Source organism: Lissotriton vulgaris, chromosome 10, assembly GCF_964263255.1.
Source record: "Lissotriton vulgaris chromosome 10, aLisVul1.2, whole genome shotgun sequence".
NCBI lineage: Eukaryota > Metazoa > Chordata > Amphibia > Caudata > Salamandridae > Lissotriton > Lissotriton vulgaris.
The window spans coordinates 841,950,631-841,975,931 of NC_141698.1; the positions used below are offsets into that span (position 1 = coordinate 841,950,631).

Consider the following 25,301-nt stretch of genomic DNA (forward strand, 5'->3'; position numbering starts at 1 on the left):
ACAAAGTTAGGCACCAGGGACCCCCAAGGGGGTGGTACAAAGAGAGGATAGGGCAATTGAGAGCTACTGAGCACACATATTATTGAGGGTGAGAAGGGGATACAGAAGAACCATTGGAGGGGTCTGGTTGGCGCACTAGGTAGCTTTCTTCTTTCATAGTTTTTATCATTACATTTTGAGGGTGAAAAATGTCTAAGTGTGTTGTCAAATGCATATTTAATAAAAATAATACTATTAAAACAAACATGTCTGTGTGTGTTTCTTTTAACATTTTCAGCCTTAAAATGGAATCATAAAAACAACCATAAGAGGGTCTTGATTTTTTTTTATAGATCTTCAGGCCACTCAAAATGCTGCTATCGAACCACTCCCTTACCTCTAGAGCAATGGCTCTAGGCAGGGAAGTGCTTTAAAAAAATATGGTAAGTTTTTCTGAGGTCATGGATTTAATGACCAGGAGACCTACTGTTTTTTTCTAGTGTTGCTGGTGAATTTCAGTGGTTTTGTACATTTAAAGTGGCATGTTTTAACAGATTTCTTCACCTAACTATAACACCACTTTACCCTTAGTTTTTTTCAATGAATATTACGTATTGTACACTTAATCTAGAATAGCTTTTTAAAACATATTGTCATTTTTGTATGCAAACCCTGCTAACTCAAATTGCTTTGGGTTAGTATTACGTAGCCTTTTTGATCAGCAGATTGCAAAGGATGATTATTCAAAATAAAAATGTAATTAGTAGCAGGTTATTTCAACAGTTGGTCGTAACAAAATGTAACCTTCGTACCCAGGACAACTGAACCAAATAACTCAACATGGAGGGTAGATCAATGCAGATGTGCGTAAAAAGGGGAAACTGGGGGTAGAGGGCCATGAGGGGCAGAATGTTTTAAGCCAAGAGTCAACAGTGACTGAAATAACGCCTGCTCGAGGGGGGGACATCATCGTTTGAGAAGAGAACTTCATGTACCTATACAAGTACTCCCTATAGCACAGCAATCAGGGTGTGAAAGAGGATGTTTCTCTTCCCTGCACAAGTAAGTGTTCTCAACCTGTTCCCTGTATTGTAAATCATCAAGTCATTATAAAAGCGTCGAATAGGCAGCTGGTTTCCATTTTCTGGTGATGGCCATCATGGCGAGTAGAAGTGCTAGATCCAAAAATCTAGGGCTCAATTTAGCTTTGTAGAGTTAAGGCTAAATTTCTGGGAGCACTAGCCGGGGGGGGGGGGGGGAGGATGGCGTGGGGGGGTGGAGGGTCCAAGGTCAATGTTTCAGTGATCTCAGTTAGTGTGATCAGAACCCCAGTCCAAAAGGGTTGTATTGTTGTACAGCCTACAGTTTGTGGGTTGGTTGGATGGGGTGATGTGACATCTTGGAAATTCTACGGGTTGCCGAAGGGAAGCAATTCTGTAGCTTTTTTGGAATGAGGTAGGCCCTATGGACTATATGGGCTTGTATGTGTTTGAAGCAGGCATTTTAAGTGATCCTGGGGAGGTATTCCGAGCCTAACATTCCTTATAATTTATAGCGAATTGTCGTTTTTTTCAGGCTTTCCCAAAGGGTAATAGCATCACACCAGCATGTTCCATGATTCTCCTATATTGCAATTGTAAATGCAATATAAATGTATTATATAGCGAGATTTCTTGCAAGTTTATAGTAGTTTGAGGTAGGGATAGATTGATAGGAATGGATTAAAAAAACGGGGAGTATGGAGTAGGAATAGAACGATAGGAATGTATTTACAAAGGGAAAGTAGAAAGGTTTTTGCAAGTAGGGGTCATGTGTGCTTGTTAGTTGAGTGGGAAGGCTAGAGGAGGTGAGAAAGTATGAGTAGGATGTTTGGGAGTTCATAGTAGTGAGAAACATTTGGGATGAGACAGAGGGAGAGGGTTGGGAAGGATGGAAGGGGGTATTTTTTGTTTTGTATATATTTACATACACAGGATGCTTGGTAAAGTTATTTAGCTTGATTGAAGGCCTCTATATAAATAACAAACTATATGTAAATTGAAGCACGAATAGTTCCTTGGTATGCTTTCCACATTTATCTTGCCTTGCATATTTTATGGTTTTGAATATGTGTAAGCAATGTACATAGACCTAAATATACACATGGCACTTACTGTGTATATGAATAGTAGGCCATGTAATAAATCTTTTCCCATGGCCTATCTTGAGGAGCGTTTGCAGTGTACCAAGTGTGGAGGGTTCCATGTGTAGGGCCACTTTAGTTGCACAGCATATTAGTCGGCTCAAAAGTCCAGTCCGTCAAAGCTTCATGGTCAATGCAAAGTCATAAATGTGTCCAAGTCCCTAAACATCTTAACTGTAACAATGTCTGGAAGATTCACAAAGTGATAAAGTAAGCGCTGCCGCATTACCATCTTGGAGAGGATTCCTCTTCTCTCAATCAATGGGGGAATTGTAACCCATAATGCTACCTGTGCATGGTGTACTCATATAGTGCCACCAAGGTTGCTCTCTAATGGTGCCTGCCACACGGTGCAGGGATGTTTACAACCTTCAACTTTCAAATGGGAGCTTGTGTTTTCAGCCCACTGCACAAGCTCCCATGGGAAACTTAATGTTTCTGACTGCACTATATGCGGTCACATCCAAATTAGAGTGTCAGAACATCCGACATATGTTTGGGCAGTTCGACATCGTAATGAGGGTCAAAGTGCAGTGGGCTTTGGCTGGAAATGTTATCATAAGGTCAATTAGAAAGCACTGTGACCCAAGTTATGAAGCTATCAATGTTTACTTCATATTACACACTTTTCATGCAATAGGTTTCACTGTTGATATTTACCTCATGTAATTTTGAATGCATTCATTTTAGATTAGGCCCTGATTACAAGCTAGGACGTTAATTATTGTCCCTCATAAATTACAATACCATGGGGGAAATTGTTTATCGAGTCTGATAAATAATAACGATATGAGTTCATGTGGAAAAACATGTGGACTTTGGTGTTTAAAGCACCAAAATTCAAATGACAGTGTAGTTTTGGATGTTTTCCTCTGTTCAATTTTGGCAGGTTTGACCTGGCAACATTTTATGAAGATGGAGTTTTTAAAGAATCCTATTGTTACTGGATGCATTAAATACCTTCAAACTCCAATTCCAACACATGTGTGGAAAGTAGTTCACGCTTGAGTCAGAATATTATGAGGAGCTCGTAATCAGGCCTTTAACCCCTTCTGTGGTCATGCGGATTGGTTCCATCATGAGCCCAAGTGCAAGTGTGTTCATGACGGAACTATTCCGTCATGAGCACACTTGCAAAAAATCTCTCTGCTGTAAACAGCAGAGGGTCTTCCTATTTTTCTTTTTTGCCTTGGGAGGTGGGGAAGAGCTTCCCCAACCTCCCAAGGCATATTTGTTTTTTTTTCTTATAATGAAGATCGCAAGCATGGCATGCTGTCATCATTACAAGGAAAACAAAACTGAAACATTCACTGTTTCTATGCTCGTGGGGCTATTCCAGCCCTCTTAACTCCAAAACACATGGGGGAGGTATTGTTGTAAATAGGAGTATCTCCCCTTTCCAATGGTACCCTTCCCTAGGGTATACCTGCTTGGGGACTGCCCCTGGAGAGCGATTGCCTTACTTAATTCTCTAACTCTGAGGCATTGACTTACAACAGTGCACGCCCTGTTAGGCACGCATGGGGTTATCTGCTACACCCCTGACCCGTTTGACTAGGCTCAACAGCCTTTCAACACTGCATTCCTTTCCATGGAACACAGGGTTAACTGACACACCTCTGACCCAGTCAAGCTGCTGAGTGGCACACACGCTCACCAGCAGCTCATTTAACCAGCAGCTGGCAGGCTGTTAATTCCCTGATTCTTCAGTGCACCAGGAATCTTAGACAGAGCAATGGCCCGTCCAGCAAGTGCAGACCGACTCATGCAGTCTTGCCTCGAGTAAATGTGTCCACTCTCGGGCTCCATGCCCCCCCCCGTACCTGCTTTTTTCAGGATGCCTGCCTTACTTTTGCCTTAATTATCACTCCGTACTTTTCAGATTTTGGTACTATAACTGAACAGAGTCAACTTGAGGGTTCTCCCCTGCAGGTGATCTACAGCAGCGATTAAGCACCTAATTCGACCACCCTTCCAGGTTTAATTACCATGTAAGTTTGCTTATCATTAACCTTGGCTTGCGCTAATTATTTGTTTCCTCCCTAAGTCCTCATTAGTGATCTTTTTCTTTGCATTTACCTGGCCCAGTTCTGAGCCCTTTTGCATACGCGCACCAAGGCGTCCACCTGTCATTGTCTAATTATCCTATATACTGTCAGACTATACTAACTGCATCCACCTTGAATGAATTAACTGTAATGTTTTTTTATAGAGTCTTCTTGCTCACATACGCTCTGTCCTGAAAATGATCACAAGTCATTGAGATCAAAATGCTGTCGACCCTCTACAACAAGGAACTCCTTGTATTTCTTATAAGTTGCCAATTAGGAGTTTCCACCATATATTGTCAATGCGATGTATATATTTTAAAGTCACCCTCACTCACCACCTCCTGCTTGCTGTCACTTTTATGTGAGCACCTGAACTATTTTTGCATCTTTTTGAAAATAAATAACATGTGTTACTTAATTTGAGTGTGTCCCTGGTAACATACTTCCTTTTGCTCCCATGGCATTAATTACCATATGTGTGCACTTTAACTGAGGCATATTGATCTATTTCTAATGCACTTTTCGCATCTAGTTTGGACTACAATTGCCACTTAGTAATCAGTGTTTCCGAATACATTATATCACCCCAGGTTTAAGGATTGGGGTTCCCTTGTTTATCTTACTACGTCTGTAGTCACATATACACAACTGCTTTACACACTGCCTCATATGATAAGCCTGACTGCTGTGTGCCAAGCTAACAGAGGGTGAGCCTGGGCTGATTTAAGTGTGTGCCTGACTTACCCTGACCAGAATTGCGGTCCCTACAAGTCCAAGGTGCATCCCTCTACCAACTAGAGACCCGATTTCTAAAAGACACACAGTAGAACCAGTCCAAAAAGTTCTGTGATCAGGCCTATTGTGTAAAATGTGTACTTGTACTGCTCACTTTATTTGATACAGTCCCATGACTCAAACAAGTACTTGCAGGACTCGGTATATTTGATATGGCCGCATGGAAACTGTTTATTTATTTCATTTCTAAAGCGCTCTATCACCTGACAGGCATCCTGGCGCTGGCAAACTCAAGTACATCGCAGAGAACGTGCAGCAGAGAAACAAGGAAGGAGCTAACCCAAAACAGTACAGCACCTTAAATTTTTGGAAACAGCAATGTTTTTAGTCTTCTTCTGAAAAGAAAAAGATCACTGACTTGCCTTAATTCCAGGGGTAGACCATTCCACAACCTGGCCACAGCAACCGTAAAGGTTCTGCCACCTGTTCTGACTTTCCTAAACCTCGAGATCTTAACTAATCTTGCCGAGGCGGAACAAAGGTTTCTAGCTGGAACATACCACTCAAATTTCCTCTGCAACGAGACAGGTCCCAATCCATGCAAGGCTTTAAAAACTAAGCAGAGGGACTTAAACTGAATTCTCAGTCCCACTGGGAGCCAATGCAATTCTGCCAGGGTCCGGGAGGACGAAGACCTTCTAGGCCAGCCCAAAGCAAGTTTGGCTGCGGTCGACTGAATTCTAAGAAGTCTATCCAAAAGAGACTTTGGAGATTCTAGCAGAAGGGCATTGCAATAATCCAGTCTGCTCAGGACTGTACTCTGTACAACCAAAGCCCGTGCCTGAGGGGGTAATAATGGAAGAATTTTACGTAAGGATCTAATAATCACAAGGCAGCTACCCACCATTCAAGTAACCTGAGCCTCCATGGTCAGCTTGTTATTAAACAAGTGTGACCTTTATGTGATGTGGCTGCATGTCTTCAACTAGCAACTGCATTGTTCACTTTATCCTATACGGTGGCTGTCCACCCGCAATCGTAATCAGGGCCTTAGACAGGTCACTTTATGTGATAGGGCCGTTTTGTCTTAAATGAACAGATTTGTCGGTTTATGTGATAGGGCGCGCAGTTTTAAATGAACAGTTAGAGTGGTGGCTTTATGTGATAGGGACACGTCATAAATTAGCACTTGCAAAACTTACTTTATGTGATATGGCCACATCGAAATCAGTACTTGTGGTGCTCACTGTGTTCCATACAGACCAGAACTTATTTTCATTGCATTTATCGGTGACACTGGAAAGGGGTAGTTACTCAAGTTTTCACATGTCAAATAATATTAAAATCTAGCACGGGCTTATCTCATAGCGAGAGTTTGAAAAGAGAGAAGGTAAAGAAACTTAAGAAGCAGTCTTGAGGATTGTCGCAGTCACTGTCACAGTCACAGCATCCTCCCTTGGTGCTGTGACTGCATCCCCCTCCGGCCCCACTTAATGGAACTTTGCTTTTCTGTATATAGAGATAACTCTAATCACTAGTATATGCAGTAGACCTTTGTAGTCTCTACCAATCCTATGTGACTCTTAGAGTATATCCATTCGTATCCCTTCCCTATGTATATAGAGATAACTCTGATCACTAGTATATGAAGTAGACCTTTGTACTCTCTAACATTCCTATGTGACTCTTAGAGTATTTCCATTCGTATCCCTTCCCTATGTATATAGAGATAACTCTGATCACTAGTATATGAAGTAGACCTTTGTACTCTCTACCATTCCTATGTGACTCTTAGAGTATTTCCATTCGTATCTCTTCTTTCTGTTTGCATCTCTTCCTTGTGTGACTCTACATCTTGTACATTTGCAATTTTTTCTGTATGTATCTTTTATGTAACACATGTAATCCTTAGTCCTTATGTTTTGCAACTAGTTCTTGTGTAAAGCGCTCTGACACCTTCGGGTAAAGTTTGCGCTATATATTAAATCGCATTAAATAAATAAATGCAAGTAAATAAAAAGTAAGTGTCTTTGGAGGTACCACAGAGGTATGAGGAGAAGCTCGGCACAGAAGGGAAAGTCTAATGCTGACTCTTGCCATGGCCTTAAGAAGAAGAGCTCTATGTTTAAAAAAAGGAGGAGTTAGGACCTGCCCAAGACGGAAGATTGGTTCCCACTGTATAATTCCACACAAATTCCACGGCGCTACATCTTCTTAGTGACAAAGGCGCAGAATTGTGTCTTTTACCGCAGTGCACTACATATGAGGCACCTTAAATTTAGGCAACCAGGTCAGCATTTAATGTTCCCGTAATTGGTGCATTTTTGACATAACAAAGGAAGTTCTAGGAAATCAGACGGATATATCCACTGGCGTCATTCGTGTGTGAGTTCCAGGGCAACGTTTCCCCATCAGTAAAAATTAGCGCCGTAAGCATCATTTGACCGGCGAAATCCTGTTATTTGACAGAGCCCCATGTGACAGGATATTTCCTTATCACTCAGAGGCCACATCTGTCCCGTTATTCAGAAAACCTTCAAAAAGTAATGACTGGCCAGGGGGGGCACAGAACCAGTTTAGTTTAGACTTTGCGGCGGGCAGCGTCCTAAATCTTCACCCTGGTGTTTGTGGGGAGAAAAGAATGAGAAGGTTATCATGACGGCCTTCCGGCTTCTTGTTTTCCTGTGCTCCGTGCAGCGCGCGCTCCTGCTGGGTGAGTGACTCTGAGCCTCTTGCTGTCTCACCACTGAAGGTGTTCGTCTGCACCCGCAAATCTAGCCTCGCTCGTACTTTTGAATTTCTGAAAGGACGAAATAAGCCTGACTGACTCCCTTCCCGTTCATTTCATGCTCAAGTATCCCACTTTCCTACTTACCACTAACGCATTATTTATTTCAGAATATGGCGCTTTTCATGCATTTTGACTGGGATGTTGTATGTGATAAATTGTTTTTAGCACCGTGTTTTTCTAGAAATGCCCTTACATAGTACTTGTGAAATGTTACAGAGTTGTAAATAAAAGAAAATTAGTGATTTTTTCTTCTTCTTCAGGTATTATGTGTGTGTGTGTGTGTGTGTATATATATACATACACACACACACACACACACACACACCCACACACACGCACGCACACACACACACACACACACACACATATATACATTTATACATCAGGGTCTGGCTCAAGCAGCATCAGCGCACTTCATAGAAATGCTTTTATTGCTGCAAAAGCAGTTCAAACATTTAGTGCAGCACATATTAAATTAGAATGTGAAGGATACATACCGCACAATGCGTAGTTTGGAAGTGTCCACTGCAGGAGAGTCGGATTTAGGGCAGACTTTCTTGTTCATCAGGTAAGATAAACTGCCATGTAGTTAATTAAGATATAACTATGCATTTCGATGGTAATTGCTTCTCCTGAAAACGTGGCATGTATTCGTCCCTCCGGGACATACTTTGAGCAAGTTTGGTGTATTTTGTGTGTGCAGTATTAAAATATGCTTCCATTTATAATCAGAGGACATACCAAGGGTTGTATTGCAACACACCATTTTCTAGGCTAGTGCTGAAGAGGAGACTCGAACCCACTTCTTCAGAGTCATAGGACCGGGAACAGAGCAATTGGACGGTTTAAGACAATTGATAACCAGGACACGTTAAATAAACTACCATAGTATTAATATTAAATGGTATTATCGTTTAACTTGTCAACCATTTTTCATATGTTAGCGTCACTCAGCATGCACAGTGGAATTAGCAATATATGTGCAGGTGTGACCTCAACATGTATAGTCTAAGTAGCACATCAATGTTTAAACGAATATGAAATACCACAGTTCCAACATAGTAGAAAGCTAGTTTCTAATTATGTTACAGGGAAGTAACAAGTTGAACTGGACAGATAGTGACACATAGACATGAAGGGAGGCAGTGAGGCGCAGTATAGAGTAACAGAACAGACAGTTCGCATAGGGAAGTATGAGAGGTTGAGAGCAATAGAGTCATAGAGACATAGAAGCAAGAACTGAGGTGGGAAAGATGAAAGTTCTGCAATTTACTGGAAGAGAGAACAGGGCGATAAAGGACTTAGAGGCAGAAAGTGACTGAAGAAAGCCAAGGAAGAGATACATTTCGATAACAAAATATAAAACAAAATAGATTTACTTGAGTGCAAGAAGACATGCCCGATTTGCTCTGTAAATACACAAAGGAAGCTTATTTTTTATCAAAAGCATAACCTTTTGAACATCCAAAACAAGTGAAATTAAAACTCAGAAGTTTCATGTGTTTTTTATCGTGGTGGTGACATTGGTGGTGACATTTGTAGGCGTTCTGTACGGACTTGGCTTATGTGATGACAATAGTAAGAATGAGAGGTTGGCAGATAAAACGCCTGGCATTTCAATAACTCTTGCAAAGTTCTGCGTTTAAGAAAGTGGTGACTTCCTGAACTCTTCTGAGTTTAAGGAAGGGGTGTCTTCCTGAAGTCTACACAATGTTTATTTTTCAGACAAATCATCCTCTCTTATCTTATTCTTCCATTACATGCATAGCAGGCACTATTTTAGTGAGGAGCCACATTGCTGCTTGTACCAATTTGGAGCTAATGTTTTATGTCCGTTCATGTTTCCAAAGCAGGAAAAGCGATCCATATTAAGAATAAACCTCAGTTAATATAAGTATACACTATTTTTTTGTTGGTATGTGGCATGCCCCGGGTTAAGGCGATTTTAGTTTATAGAAAGTATCAAATTGCTAGGAAAGTGGAATGTATTGCAGAAATCCTGTGCATTCAATACCCCAGAAATATTTGTTTGTAATTAACGGTGCTGGTATCTTCTCCTGGGCAGAGAACTCTATTATATAGATATGTGCGGAGTGAGACCTGGCAGGGGCACTGGCACGACAGCATCAAATCATGCAGTAGGGATGTCCAATTTATGCAACAAGAAAAGGCAAAATATGTGGCATTGTGTGGCACATTTTGTGATTATACCTAAATATTTTGTCAATGCTACCCATGTTAACACTGCCTAAGCAAAGACTTCACCTCATTAGTACCACTTAAAAGCCCAAATACAGCAACAAGCTACTGAAAAATGACAAGCCAACTTTTGCAAAAGGTCTTACACAGTACAGCACCACGTGCCCCTGCTTTCTTACTAACTTTTCATCCATGTGAGCTGGAAACAACATTTGTTTTGTTAAAAGTGCAAATTATGCAGGAGATGATGGGTTATGTGGCAAATGTGGCAAATCCATAATTATGTCGAATAGGCCATGGTCGCAGAATCACATATTTCTACTTGCCCTGGATATAGGGAACTTGCAACATTTATGAATAACAATCTCATGTTACATTCCTCAAACTGACATTAGTGGCGCTTAATTTTTAAACAAAAACCAAAAACACAGAGAAGTAAGTGCAGGAGTCAATATTTTTCGTAGAAGCCTGTTGATGATGATGCTGAATGCTAGGATTGCAGAAAACCAAGTTTGCTGAGTCCTGCCTGCGGTGACCTCGTACCTATTTCTCACCCCCCCCCCCCCCACTCATACTGTCTCTTTATCTCAGACTCGCAGGTTATCATCTCTTCTTCCTCACTTTGGTACCGTTTTCTTACGTTTGTCTTGCTCCTTCCTTTTCCCTTTTCTGTACTTCTCGCTCTTACTTTGGGTCAAAGCCTGATGATTAAAAGTAAGTTACGGTCTACGGTCTTCAAAAATGAGGGCTGGATGGTGCCAACAATCTGCATTCACGACTCAGTCCCTACTATATAATACTAGTATGGTACTAGTATATGGTACCAGAAGGAGTTAGGGCATGTAGGCTAAGTGTCTTTCAGGATCTGCAGCAGTGATTGTGCCACCCTGGAAATATCAGGAGATTAAGAGAAATATTTACATGTTTTTGGTAAAACCACACATGTATGCTTTCTGCAGAAAAGATCAGGAAATGAAAGTACATTTTTCTAACTCCCTCTTGGAAATTCTGCTGAGAAGTAAATAGTCAATGCTGTGCGATTTGTCACAGCTACTTCATAATCTGTGAAAATGTCCCATTATCAAATCCACTGTATCATGTACAATGCATGAAAAATTCTACTGAGATGTAAATAGTCAATTCTAAATCCCCTTTTTCATGTACACAACATGGACATTACTGTATTTTGTCAGCAGTTTTTATCAATTAGAACACTTCTACACACTGAAAGAATGTTTATGGGAATTCAAAGAATGTCTAAGGAAATGTCTATGGAACATTCCCTGAAAATGTCCACAGTGTAGGTGGAAATTCTTTGATACGTCAGAATTTGTGTCCCCCTTTTCTTGCAGCCTCACTGAAAATATACACAAGTATCTATATAAAGTTCAGTATAAGTATTCAATCTAGGAAAATATTTGCATAACTCTGGAAAATTCCACCTAAACAGACATGTTTAAATTAAGAAAACCCTCCTTTATGAAAATGCCTTAGATGGAAAACTCAATTTAATTGAAATTTGTCTTGCTTGCTTGACCCTTTGAATATGCATCCAAAGAATATGTTGCATCACATTAAGCAAAGGATTAGAGTGTTTATACCTTTGGAATGTACATCAATGCGTAATTAGTGTGGTTTTGTTCTTACTGTTCCGATGAGTAGTGACGTCGCAGCAATGCACACAATTATCTATAGTTTCTTCATGGGAGAAGCTAATTTTGTATATTTATTTTTGATTCACAATAAGAAAAAAACAATAATAAATACAAAGATCGTCAAGTCAAATCGAAAAATATAGTTAGCGTCACATCATTATATACTATATCTCACAAGCAAGTAGTCATAATGCAAAAGTGAACACTAAACTTATATTGATGAAATACCCGTAATTGTACATACGCATGAAAATTACGTAAACCAATTAAACATAAAAGCATGCATTTCCAAAGTATATTTACAATAATTATGAGGTGGCAAAGACAGTGTTTATGAGACAACATGTTAAAATATGTTAGCAAAGTCAGCTTCAAAGTGATGTTAGAAAGTCTAATAACTTACACTGATAGGGAGCCCGGATTTACTGCTATGAGAAAATTCCATAATATGATAGATTCCTTAAATGCATCTATTGGTTAAAGTACGTTTGAGAATGTCTTTGCAGCTTAGGAAGAGCAGATTTTTATTTGACAATCCAGAAGCGATAAGTAGATGGGATCCAACTTGACTGAAAGAGTGTTTTCTTAAACGGCGTATTTGGGATAGGGAGGAAGTAGAGCTGAGAAAGCCCTTTGTGCGCAGGTACATTGTACTGAAAACGGTGCCAACTATTTAACCATATCCTCTATGGGTTCATTTCATTTAATTTCATAAGGCTTTATTCGGAACAAAAGACATGTCCATAAAAGCACACATATAATAAATGCAAAACATACAACATTTACAATACAATTACTTTTTCAGTTCAACGCTCGAGATTTAAAAATATATATATATATATTATACAGGCAGGGACTGAATAAATAGTTAAAAACTCATGCTTTTCCTAACACTAATTGCTTTAAGGAGGAAGGTAGCAGTATAAAAACATACATCGGGATGGTGCAAATTAAAAAGCAATTTCATAGAATCGTGAACTGTTCTAACACCAAACCTGATAAAAATAGGTTTTAAAAAAGTTTTACGAAAATTCCCATACAATTGACACAGCAGGAGAAAGTGCGTGGTGCTTTGTGCAGAAGTATTGTCACATGGACAAGGGCCAACAGGATGCAGGTTCAGCGAAGGGAAGGCAACTAGATTATGCACAGTCCCCATCCTCAACCTTGTTAAGACAAACTGATGGGAAACTCTTGTCACTAGAGTCAAATACGATTGGAAGCCCCCTATTTCATTCAGACTGTTATAAAACACACAGGTGGATAACTTTCCATCATTACTTGCCCGCCTCTCTAATTTGTTTTAAAAAAGATTTTCTTCATTTCAGACTTAGAAAAGTCTGAAGCCCCATATCGATCCCCAATAATATTAAGGCCATAGGTCTCCTGGAAACTGTTGATGATATATTTAATCCACGGGATCTTTAAATGGTAATCAACAGTGAGACAATCACTGATGATAGCTCTGGTTAAGGATGTCTCTTCATTCAGCCAAATTGACCGCCACAACATTAAAGGTTGCAGAAGAATCAAATCAGTTAAATGTTGAATTCCCAGTTCTCTATGGACTAAGTCGTTGGAGGTAGATTTTGGCAAGCACAAAAGTCTTTAAAGGAAGGCATTTTCCTCCATCTGAAGGCTTCCAACTGGGGCCAGACCCCAGACCCCTGCCCCATACATGGCTACGGAGAGACATCTGGACTGGAAGATCTTGAGCATGTCTTTTATCCTTTTATTCCCTAGTTTGGTAGCAAAAGTAAACACCCCATTTGCACTTCTCATCATCTTAGTCCTGACATTCTTATGCTCATTGGCCCAGCAACAATTCTTAGAGAAGGTGATCCCTAGGTAGCAGAAATTATCGACTTTTTGGACCCTTTTGCCTTCAATGTAATAAAATTGGGGCTTACTCGCCCGTGGTCCACACTCCACAACATAGGTTTTAGTTTTATTAATCACAAGTTTTCTACTCCTGATAAATTGTGAAACCCCATCCATCAGGCGTTGTAGTCCTATCGGGGTCCTGGACAGCAGCACGGGATCGTCCACGTAGAGCAGTCCTCTACGGGTTAAAAGTAACCATAATCACTTCCTACTGACTAGATTTCGGCTTGATCTTTTTATTATCTTTTGGCCCAAACTCATGGTACTCATAAAGGGCAGTGTCTTATACCCTGTAGCAGGGCTTGAGTCGGGATACCACGCGGGTGGACGGCGTCCCCCACTTATTTTACTGGGTGGACGCCGCCCCCCCCTGCTAAACAGCTGGGCTTCACTCTTTGGCCTCTCTGGGACGAGATCGGAGCTTACAGCAGGCTGCTAACCTTCGCTTTTGAGCTAGGAGGAGGTATCAGACAGGGACAGCTCAGTCTGGCGCTGCACTGTGTCTTCGGTAGATGCCTCCCTCCAAGGAACCCGCGACTCCCCTCCCCCTGCTCCTTCTCTGTGCCCATCACCCCATTCCATTGTTCGCTTGTACAAGCCCCCCTCACTGTATCCCAGAACAGCGCCTTCTCCTCGCTGGAGCTCCTCGTTGCCTCCTGCACAGACCCCTCACCCCTCCGCTCGCTTTTACAAGCCCCCTCACAGTATCCCAGCCCAGGGCACATGTGCCAATCATCCCCGGCTCCCGCCCTTGCACCTTTCATGACATCACTTCCTGTCCTGACGTCACTTCCGGTGACAGCGTCCCCCCACTTCTTATTTAGGACTTTTGCCCTGCCCTGTGGTTGCAACGGACATTCGCCCCAGGATATGATGCACTTTTTTACTGTTTTGTCATTTTTACGAGGCTCCAAGGAAGTCTTTTATTATTCCCAGGTCTAAAAAAGCTTGCTTTAGGAGAGTCAGACTTGCTTTTAGATTTTTACAACTTCTCTCAAGTGATTCGGATCTGTATATGCTTAGCTTTTTAAGGGCTACCATCAGCCTTCGGTCCAGTTGTGATTAAACTTGATAGTGGGTCCTACCTTTTTAACTCTGTAATCAGGGGTTTAAATGGTCTTATGTATTGACTTTGTATAAATGTTGGGATTTTCTTTTATCGATGTTTGTATGACTTTTATGGTTTTTATTGTCAAAACCGAATAAAGTATGATGATGATAGATTCGCACTGCATTCCAGCACCGAAGCGCCCTGCCTCACGTTGTTTGCATTTTGGGAGCTCGTTTTTAATCAAAAATAAGCATTTGTTGGGCTGATCTGTACTTTATTTTGTCAAATGTATTGACAGTAGACTTTGGATTATTACTTCAAGCCGATGTTTTGTTTTCGCTGAAAGCAATGTAGTCGTGTGCCAGATCGACCAAAGCATCCACTGGGAGAAAGTGTGAACTGAAAAGGAGGAAGTAACAGACCTGCACCTGTTTCCGTTTTTATGTTTTTATTTGCCGCATTGTGGTTTTTGAACATCCTTGGCAACAGATGCGCAATGAAAGTGAATCACTTGCTTATCCTGTTTCCTTCCTAGATATACATGAGGGAAGAAAAGGTTCCAAGCTCCCTATCTGTTCATCCTCTTCACCAGACCAGGACTCAGATCTCAGCACAATTACCCAACACTGGAGAAATGCTCCACATCGCTCAACAAAAGAAACACAAACATTTAGCACCGTTAGACCCCGCAGTAGTCTTTTTGCAAAGGCATTAGTGACGTCCATTACAGAATGGATGTTAGAGAAAGGTTTAATCCCACGGACACAAAGATGCTTCAGGCCTGGTCCTTGCACCGTGGATAATCTTATGGCCTTGAAGGTCTTGGCATCTCACATGCATGAGGCTCTAGTGGTGCTTCTTAGGTGACTTTACTGCCTTTGATCCATTAGATCGTACAGTGCTACGGGAGTAACCTACATATATGGGTATTCTTAATCCAGCACTTTTGAACTCCATCAAGGATCTTCACAAAAGTACATGGGTCAGCGTGAGGACCCGCGATTGGTACTTTCATGAGGTCGATCTGTAGGCCACACAGACTTGAGCAGGGTTGCATCCTGTTCTTTATTTAATTATTTATTTGTCTGTTTACTTATTTGTAAAGCGCACTGTCCCCTAGCAGGCACCCTGGCGCTGTGGTGCTCAGTGGCAGATAAAGGGTTTCCCCTGCCTGTTTCAAAATGACATATCACCTGTTGGATGTCAATGGTTGTCCGATACAATGGACTAGAATTCCAATATCCAACGTGTCACGTGCAGATGACCTAAAATAATATGTTAGACTCTGATTGGTCTTCGAAGTCTATTCATTTCCATGTCAGCTTACAATGAGCCCAACACACATTTTCTGTGAACATGAAAAGGAAAATGAACCAGGTGAAGCAATATAAGTATTAGCATGTCCCTTTGACCACATTTGGACTAACAGATTAGAGCTAACCAATGCTTCAACCATTCCATGATAGTCACAGAGAAGGCATATGTACGCCTCATACTAATGTTTTTGGGTGTAAAACTGTAACATTATGAGCCAATCTTCCTCCGGTACAGTCATGCACAACGCCTTATGATTTGGATGAGTGTAATTCACTAAAGAACCTGCTGAGCTTCAGCAAGGTTATGCAGTAATATTTATTATGCCAGAAGTGAGCGGGCCAGCAGGATAGAATGAATATACGGTGCTATGTTATTATTGTGTCAGCCACAAACTATTGGGATCACATCCTGTAGAGTTCTGAAACCTAAAAAAACTGCAACCATTTTGGAGAAAAAGGTGGCAAGTGTCTCTTACATATCCCTCACTGAGTTATGCTCAGATTGGAAAGAGTGTAAAACATCAGATAAATCCATTTCAGAGAATATCTTATGCACAAGGGATACATTCGAGCCCACTCCAGTCCCCAACATCAGTATGTCCTCCTAAGTATTAGCATTCTACATTGTATGATTATTTATTTTGGGAATGGTTATTAATTTTGTGAGCAACTCACCAAAGAATACAAACAATAGGACAAAATGTAAACATGTTCCAAAAATATTTCATCACACAACTCTGCTCCATTAGTCTAATCCGTACCTGAACTATATCTAGTTGTCTAACAGCATAGCTGTATTTATGGATTTTGATAATATATCAAGTCAAGCAAAGTTTTGCCACATTCCTTATCATGGAATCAGTCCTGAAGTTGTGGGTCAGCCTCCTTCAAGCAACCAGTTCATATTTCATATTTATAACCCAGCTCCTCACATCAGTTTCTTATATACCTTTCTTATGCATTGGCGCCCTAGGGAGTGAGGTGGCATCAGCTCCACGCCTGGTTCCTGTTTTACTACACAGGCTTGTAAACAATACATTTTGAAGAAAACATAGGAAGTGTGTGGATGTTTACTGCTACTTTTCTTCCTCCTTCTTTCAATAGAGGACTTACAAAGTCCTCTTTCCTGATGGCTACCTTTCAGCTGCCATGTTTAATAAAGAGCTTCAGAAAATTGACAGTTTCCTTTCTGCAGCCCTTTAGAGTCACCCTCGAACATGGCAATCTAGCACACATATTTCACTCGCTGCATATATTAAATGGCTGTTTTAAGAAATAAGCAGACTCTTCCCTAGGTATTACACACCCAGCATGGACTGTAACACCGTCAATGCACAATAAGTGACCATGTTAACATGCAGCAAGGGCAGTAAAGTATGTAACATTGAAAAGTATATGAAAAGCTATGCCACATGCCCCTATAGCTCGATTCAGACCAGAACAAACTAATGAACTGGAATTAAAGTTACTTCCGTTGTGAGGCTACTAGTACAGTTAAAGAAAATGGTGGTTCAGTAAGACATGTTGGATTATTGGAGTTACTCCACAGTAACTGAAGCGAAGTTTAATAATGCCCGCCCTGCAATAAAAAATATTAGTTTTGCCGAGGACCTTCTTAAATTGTACAAAACGAAGATTGGTGTTACATTAAAAGAACATTTTATCAAGTTGCATACCAATCGTATTTAGCGTTATGCCTGTGCCTGCAGATAAAAAAAACTTTGACTGAAAATCGTTTTTTTAATAATAGCAATATCCAAGAGTTATTAAAGAAACAATATTAGATATTTATAAATAATGCAGTGGTACATGTATCAAAATGACATACAGAGATAACCTGGTGCAAAAAATAAAATAAACGACTCAGGACCTCATTTATGAGGAATGAGCGTAGGGCAGCGTTGCTAGTCTTCTTGTTACGCTGCCCTACACCAGTGTGAAAGGGCAGGAATGCACCATATTTATGAAATATGGTGCATTAATCTCCGTTCACCCTTCACTGGCACACAGTTTGCTGCCATGCACCAATGTTGTCACCCTTGCACCCCGGTGCAAGTGTGGCTCCTTTGCAGGCAGGCTTGTTATTGTGCAGGATAGGGCACCTCCCTGCCCCAAAACAATCCAGAGAGGCGTGTTCCTCTTTCTATGTGTGCTGCAGAATGCAGTATACATGGAAAGAGGAAAAAACAAGGAGAAATCAAAATATTTATCCTCGTTATGTCTGCTCCTGGGAGGTGTAGGGTTTTGGCATTGCCCCAGGTTTACATGATTAAGTAAATCTGAGGCAGCATCAAAATCCATGGGTAATGCAGAGTAAGGCAAGGCAAGGACTTGCGCTGCTTTGTCTTACTCCATATCTATGAGGAGGTGTAAACCATGCAGAGTGGCTTTGCATCGCCTCATAGATATGATTGAGAGACTTGCATCGCCGGAGCTTAAAAAAAGTGAGGCTTCAGCAGAACAAGCCTCTCATAAATAGGCCTCTTAATTTTCTGCCAAAGCATCTAGCGAGGGACTGTACAACACAGCGGGGTTATTTGTAACATGGTACTGTTTCCCCAAGGTTAGAAGACTTCCTCATTCATGTCTTTTACTGTTTGTTTATTTGTGCTAATTGTTGCCAAGGAGGCAAGTAATGTATTGACTAATCACTGCTGTTTCTTTAATAACATTTAAAGACGTCCTACTGTTACCTAGAAAAAATCCAGTACATACTAGTTAGAAGTGGGGGTCTCTAGTTGGCAATGGTTTGCACCTTTGGGACCCTTGCTTCTAGTCAGGGTAAGGGAGTTATGCCCTTAGACAACCCCTGCTCACCGCCATGGTAGGTTGACACGAGCAGGCAGGCTTATCTCAGAGGCACTGTGTAAACATTTGTGCACACATACAGTAAAAAGTGAAAAAACTGCAAATGGACACCACACTAGTTTAAAAAAATAAGTAATATTTATCTAAAACAAACAAGACCAAAATTACAAAAATCTACAATACATATATTCATATATCACCAAAAATAGGTTATTCACACAAATAAAGCTTGTAGCAACAGAAAACTCCACCTGGAGCTCTTATGAAGTTGTGGCAGACGGACAACCAAAGTACGGCGAAGATCACGAGGTGTGGCATCCGACACGGAGTCACACAGACCCCCAAAGAACAGTTCCTTTGGCAAACGATAAGAGCAAAGGCCGTGCATGGTGTTGGGGAGGTAATGCTTCGTTGGCGTTGGTTTCTTACGACCACGGGGAGGTGATGTGTCAGTTCCTTACAACCCCAGGGGAGGTGAGACCTCGGTTCATTACTGCGATGCAGGGGAGATGAGGCGTTGGTTCTTTGCTGTTGTCGGGGATGTGAGGCATTGGTTTCTTACTGTTGCCGGGGAGGTGATGTTGCGGTGGTGGTGAGGTGTCGGTTCCTTACGATAGTGCTGTGTTTATGGATTGAGGAAGTCACCCATGTCCAGTATCAGCTCTGTGATGAAGAAGCACCGGTGTGGGTGAGGTCGAGTCTGCGGTGAGAGTCGGGGTTGTGTGTCGTGAGCATCACGAGCAGCGCCCTTGGCTCCGGTGCTGGCATCGGCTTTGGTGACGGTATCTGAGTTGATACAGTGTGGCGTCAGTAGGCGTCGGGGCTGCAGTGTAAGTCAGAGCGGTGCATTATGCTCTTCACAATTGGTGCCCATGGCTTTGTTCCAGGCCACGGCATTGCTCGCCAGGGTCGGTGTTGCAATTTCCCTCTGTGGCAGCTGAAACAGCAGTTCCAGATGCAGGAGGACAGAGGAAATTAAGTCTTTGTATCCCTAAGACTTCAACACAAGAGACAAGCTCTACACCAATCCCTTGGAGACCTTCTTCAAGGAGGATACACAGCCCACAGCAAAGTCTTGGTCCTCTCCTTGGCAAGAACAGCCACTGTAGACCAACCCCAGACAGCACACGGTAAAGGGGCAGTACTTCTCCTTCAGTTTTCCCAGCTCTTCTCCTTGGCAGAGGTTCCTCTTAAGTTCAGATGTAATCTAAAGTTCTGGAGTCTGGGCCGCAATATTTATTCTGAATTTCTCTTTTTTCTCTTGTGGCAGAGAGACTCTTAGCTCAGTCCAAACCATTCTGTCCTGTCTGGCCCAGCTTTCTGACAGGGGGTGAAGACAGCATTGTGTAAGGGAGACAGGGTCTAGTTAGGTGCAAAGACAACTCATCCCCCTACTCTAAATGTAGCCCAGGTCTATTCAGCCTAGTCCTTACTCATCCAGGAAAGTCAGGACACACCTCAACCCCCCAGTATCTGTCTGAGAGAATGCAAATCCCCAGCCCCCTCACTTTAAATCCAGACAGTCAATTCACAAACCAACAGAGGCATTCAGGATGGCTAAGCAAGAAAATAACCACTTTCTAAAAGGTGGTACTTTCAAACACCCAACATAAAAATCATCTTTACTTTCAGGTATACTGAACTCCATCTTTCTATCTTGTCCCAATAGAAGTTATACTTATAAGATGTTACAAATAAACTCCCATTCTATCCTATGGGACAGATAGCCTTTCAACAGTGAAAAACGAAATACACTGTATTTCACTATCAGGACATGTATCACACACAGTACATGTCCTATCTTTCATATATGTTGCACCCTGCCCACAGGGGTACCTTGGGCCTACCATAGCGGTGTCTTAGATGTTAGAAAAAGGGAAGGTTAGGGCCTGGCAAGTGGGTGCTCTTGCCTGGTTGACATGGCAGTAAAAAGTGTGTGCAGACATGGCAAGTCTGAGAACCCTTTTAAAGGCTGCTTGTGTGAGTGGAACAATCTATGCTGCAGGCCCAGAAGCAACATTTAATTTACAGACCCTGGGCACAGATAGTGCACGGTACTAGGGACACGATGTCCCGGTTGATTTATTATCATTGTCATTACTTCTAAACGTGACAAAACCTTTTTCTTTTATTTCAGTCACGTAAACAGATGCAACTAAACAAATTTGCGGACAATATCAAATAATTATGGGCAGTTTGTCAATTACCTACAGCGGACGCTGCTGATCTATATAGACAGCAGGTGCAACCTAATGTGATTTAGTGACCGAGACCATAATCCCCCCAAATGAAAAGGAGTTGTCTGATCATTAATATATATACATTACCCTTGTAGGGATTATACCCGGATTGAGCAGGATAGTAGTAATAGTAGTAGTAATAGTAGAGCATAAGCAGCCTACCGAGAAGAAAGCAGACACGTGCGATAAACCATTGGCATAATTATATACATAACCAAATTGGCATATTGGGCTGTATTTGAAGACCTTTTCCACTTTGCAAAATTGCTGATATGTAAATATATATATATATATATATATATATATATATATATATATATATATATATATATATATATATATATATATATATATATATATATATATATATATATACATACATATCACAATAAGTGTTCAAGTATCTGACCCTCCATGTGTCTCCACAAAGTTGCGGGTGTCACCTCAGCATTTATGCAAATAAATACACACTTCATTCATAACACCTAACATTTCAACATATATTACACACAACCATCTTTCAATCTGCTCTTTAAATTATCAATCCAACATATCTACAATGATGAATCAAGAAGGGTACATTGACCCAAATGCCATCCACTCACCGGTGAGTTACACCAGATGAATCCTTGTTCATCAATGCAGTATACTTGCTGCTAAGCAAAGATTGCCTGTATATGAAAGGTATATATATATATATATATATATATAAATTATATATCTAAATGCTGTGGTGACACCGACAACTTTGTAGAGACACATGGAGGGTCAGATACTTGAATACTTATTGTCACTACGGTTCTAATTGAGATGAATTTTTGTATAGTGTTACTTTATGCATGTGCTATGGTATTAAAAGAAAACATGAATTTTAGTAAAGTTCTTTTTTTAAATAGGGCTGATGAAAAACACATAGGAGCAGAGAATATATAGTTTTATTGTCCTGAAGAAGGTTGGCTTCTTTCTTTGTAACTCACCGAAGCGCGTCAACGCTCTTTTTGTATTGTTAAATTTGTGTAGTACAGAACCACTCTTTTACCAAGAAATAGTTATTTTCGTGGGGTTATGCTTTTATGTACATTTATGAATTAACATCTTGATGAATAATGTGATTGTCTTTTTTTTAAAGTCTTTTCCGTCCTTGCTATTTTATATTGGGTTTGATTCATGGTTTTTATTTAAAAAAACTATTAAGCGATAACATAAGGCATATGTGTTTGTACGTTTTATTAAAGTGACTTAAGAAGTGTTCGGGTATCCAGCGTATCTGTGCTCCTGTTTTTATGTAGGTGTATGAATGTGGAGTGGTTGTATGATTTATGCATCCTAAGGGAATATTTTTTTCTGACATTCAAGTAAATCAAATAGGCCAATCATAGAAATACAAATCCATAATAACAATTTATAAAGACGGCAAATGCACTTTAGCGCTGAACAGCAGTGGTAAAGTGCAGAGTCCAAAACCAACAAAAACAGGGTCAAAAATAGGAGGCCAAAAAGTCGGGAGCTAAACCCGCTAGAAAAGCCAGGTCTAACAATACTTATAATATCACCACCTCAGGTCATATTGACTAGATCTATCAACTCTGTCTGCCTGGCTCTAGACAATGTGTCCACAATCCTGTGGTTGGTATAAAGAAAATAAATATCACAATTCTGAGGGTTCTGTTGTTTATTACTAACCCGAACTCCATTATTAATACTTTGAGTAATTTTGTCAAAAGCCAAAACTTTATTTTCCACCATAATATCTAGGGCAATGCACTTCAGAACCCACAGATCAGGGCCGGCACTAGGGGATTGCCACAGGTGCAGTGACGCCTGGCACTGATCTGGTAGGGGGACTGTGTTTGAAATAACACAGGTTTAAAATGCACCTGCTGCAGAGTCCCTTGTGTGCCCAGCAGTTTTCAGGCCACAATAAAAATATCACGATAACTCTGGTAATGAATATTCCTGCTGAAGAGAGATCGGAATTTTGTTCAGTGGCAGTTTCCACACATGATCCGCTTGACGGATCACCCGAAAACTTTGCAGGAAGGAGTTAAGCAAAGAAGTACACTTGTGAATCCACAGAACATTTCAGGGTGATCCGTTGAGTGAGGGCTGAGAAAAAGGGTTATACAATATGTGTGTTTCCCATGTTAATTCCGGTAGTAATTTTAGACACGACTAAAGTCCGAACCACTGAACGGAAATGCACCAAATTGGCAGAAAGCTAGATGTTAGTCCATAAAGCAACTTTTATGTGATTTGATGTAAATCCATTCAGTAGTTTTAGAGTTATTAAAAGAGCAACACATTTGTATGTCTTGGGATGCAATCCCTCCTCAAATCCTCTCGATCTCATGAAGAGATCTGATTGGCTATCAACACTTCAAGCAGTATTTGTTGGCAGCCATCTTGGGACTCAAACTCAGGCAAGTCCCAAACAAAAACCTAAAAAAAGAGACAGAGTAGGTAAATCTTGAAACCCTCAAATTGGTGCTGGGTCCCCCAGGGACCTCACCTGGGCCAAAAAGCATTTAAGTAAAAATTTGCTCTGAATATTGCGACAGATTCACAAACTCTCTGCAACAACAAAAAAAACACGGTTGGCCAGGTCCCGGGGGAATTAGGGTATTTAATTAAAAATGAAGGGGACGCCCACATGGACCCACAAGGACCACCACCTCGAAGGTGTAAATAAAAAATGATGTGGGGGACTGCATGAACCACCCAGACCCTTGGGACCACCAACACCTCTCCAGGGCCAAATAAGGCACAGGGACCACCATCTCCCCGGGGCTGGCCTGTGCAGCTGAAATGAGGGGTCTCCCTCATGGAGATTTTAATGGCCCTGGGGAGCATCTTCACCAAGAGTCAGCTCCTTCTACCTCTGAAGATCCCACCCTCGGGATATAGCAGTTTGCTTTCACTTGGTGAGAGTTGTGACAGCTTCCGCTGAGCGAGAGCAAACATTTATTCTGCTCCAAGCAAGCAGGAGCAGTCTAACTAGGTCCGCTTGCTGGGAGATGAGTTTTCATCTGCTTCCCTGACTGCTGTGATGCCGGCAGGGAAACAGAAGAAATAATTGATCCCATATGCTGGAAGCCGCATTTTTGGTTCCTCCCTACATGTAGGGGAAATGCCAGTTGACGCTGGAGGTGGTGAGCTGGCAGGGAGCACAGTGGCATTGAGGCTCCCCTGCGATCCCCAACAGATGTCACTTGCTGCCCTTGCTGGGCTCTGGTCACCCAGGAGCAAGAGGCCAGAATCCAGGGGATGGAGCCCCGGCAGCCAGGGGGGCCACGCTGACTACCTCCCCTTCCAATAATTGGCAATAACCTGAAGGGTAGGGTCCCCGAGGCCACAATCGACCCGGGTGGGGAAGCTACACAGCCCCCTTCCTCATTAAATCTTGACCTGGCTCCAGGGTATGGGGTCCTTGGGTGACAAAATCAGCATGGGTACCCATGTGGTCCCTCTCCCCTGCTAACTGTTGGCAAGTCAGTGTGAGGCCTGATGCTAATTTCACAAACATTAAACCTCAACGAGAAGCACTTACAAATAGAAACATAGCAGGTGCTCCAATTGAAGCTCCAGTTCTATAAAGCAGAAATGATCCTGATCTCCTAGGCTTGATGAAGGCAATTCCACATTGAAAGACGATCTAAAATGTTTTGAGGCGGTGAATACATTGTTGGAGTGCAATCTGTAGTGACTGTGACAAGTGGGTTCTTTTTTTGTTGTTAATTTGTGAAAGCAGATTCCATGGTTCTCCCTTTAAATGACTACGAGAATTCAAATGTGCAAAATCTCTTGGAATCGTCACCCATTTAGCCCCGCCCACATTAGTAGTATGCAAAGGTCTTCCTGCCTTTTGCCAGCATAATGGACAACTTAAGACGAGAACCACCCAGCCCATTTCTTGTCATTAATTTTAGGGATGAATTCTTGATGCCGAGAAATATGGGGAGAGGAGTTGGCCTAATGACTAGGGCGGTCGACCTTGAATCTGGGGATCTGGGCTTGAGTGAAAAAAAATGAAGGTGTGTCCTCGTGTAACGTAACTGGTGCTATGTAAGGCGCTCTGATACCTGATTCGGGTCAAGTTTGCGCTATATAAAACTCTGCAAAAAAAAATATGAAGACATCTCAACTAAAGAAAGAATCACTTACTTCATATAGTGAAAAATAGGACCCTTGTTTGGTAGAGATTTACTTGTTTGTACTCTCATAGTCATCTTTATAGGAAGATTCATGTTATCACAAATCTCGGGATAAAGATGCATGACAAACAATTGCATTGCCAAAATGCACACAAGGTCACTGGTGACATTTCCTCATACTTCATTACACAGTTGTGTATAGAATATCCACTGCACATTTACTCACGGGGGTAGCACTAAGTAATAAGGAGTGGAATTG

General features: G+C 41.4%; 1 protein-coding gene across 1 annotated transcript in view; it reads left to right on the forward strand.

Moving 5' to 3' along the window:
* The first annotated feature begins 7,464 nt into the window (after nt 1-7,464).
* The window catches only part of LOC147688873 (macrophage mannose receptor 1-like), a 731,375-nt gene continuing 713,538 nt past the window's right edge, over nt 7,465-25,301 (forward strand). Inside the window, exon 1 of the mRNA XM_086941773.1 lies at nt 7,465-7,660. Coding sequence (XP_086797899.1) covers nt 7,603-7,660 — 58 coding nt within the window. The 5' untranslated portion in view covers nt 7,465-7,602. The remainder of the gene's footprint in view (nt 7,661-25,301) is intronic.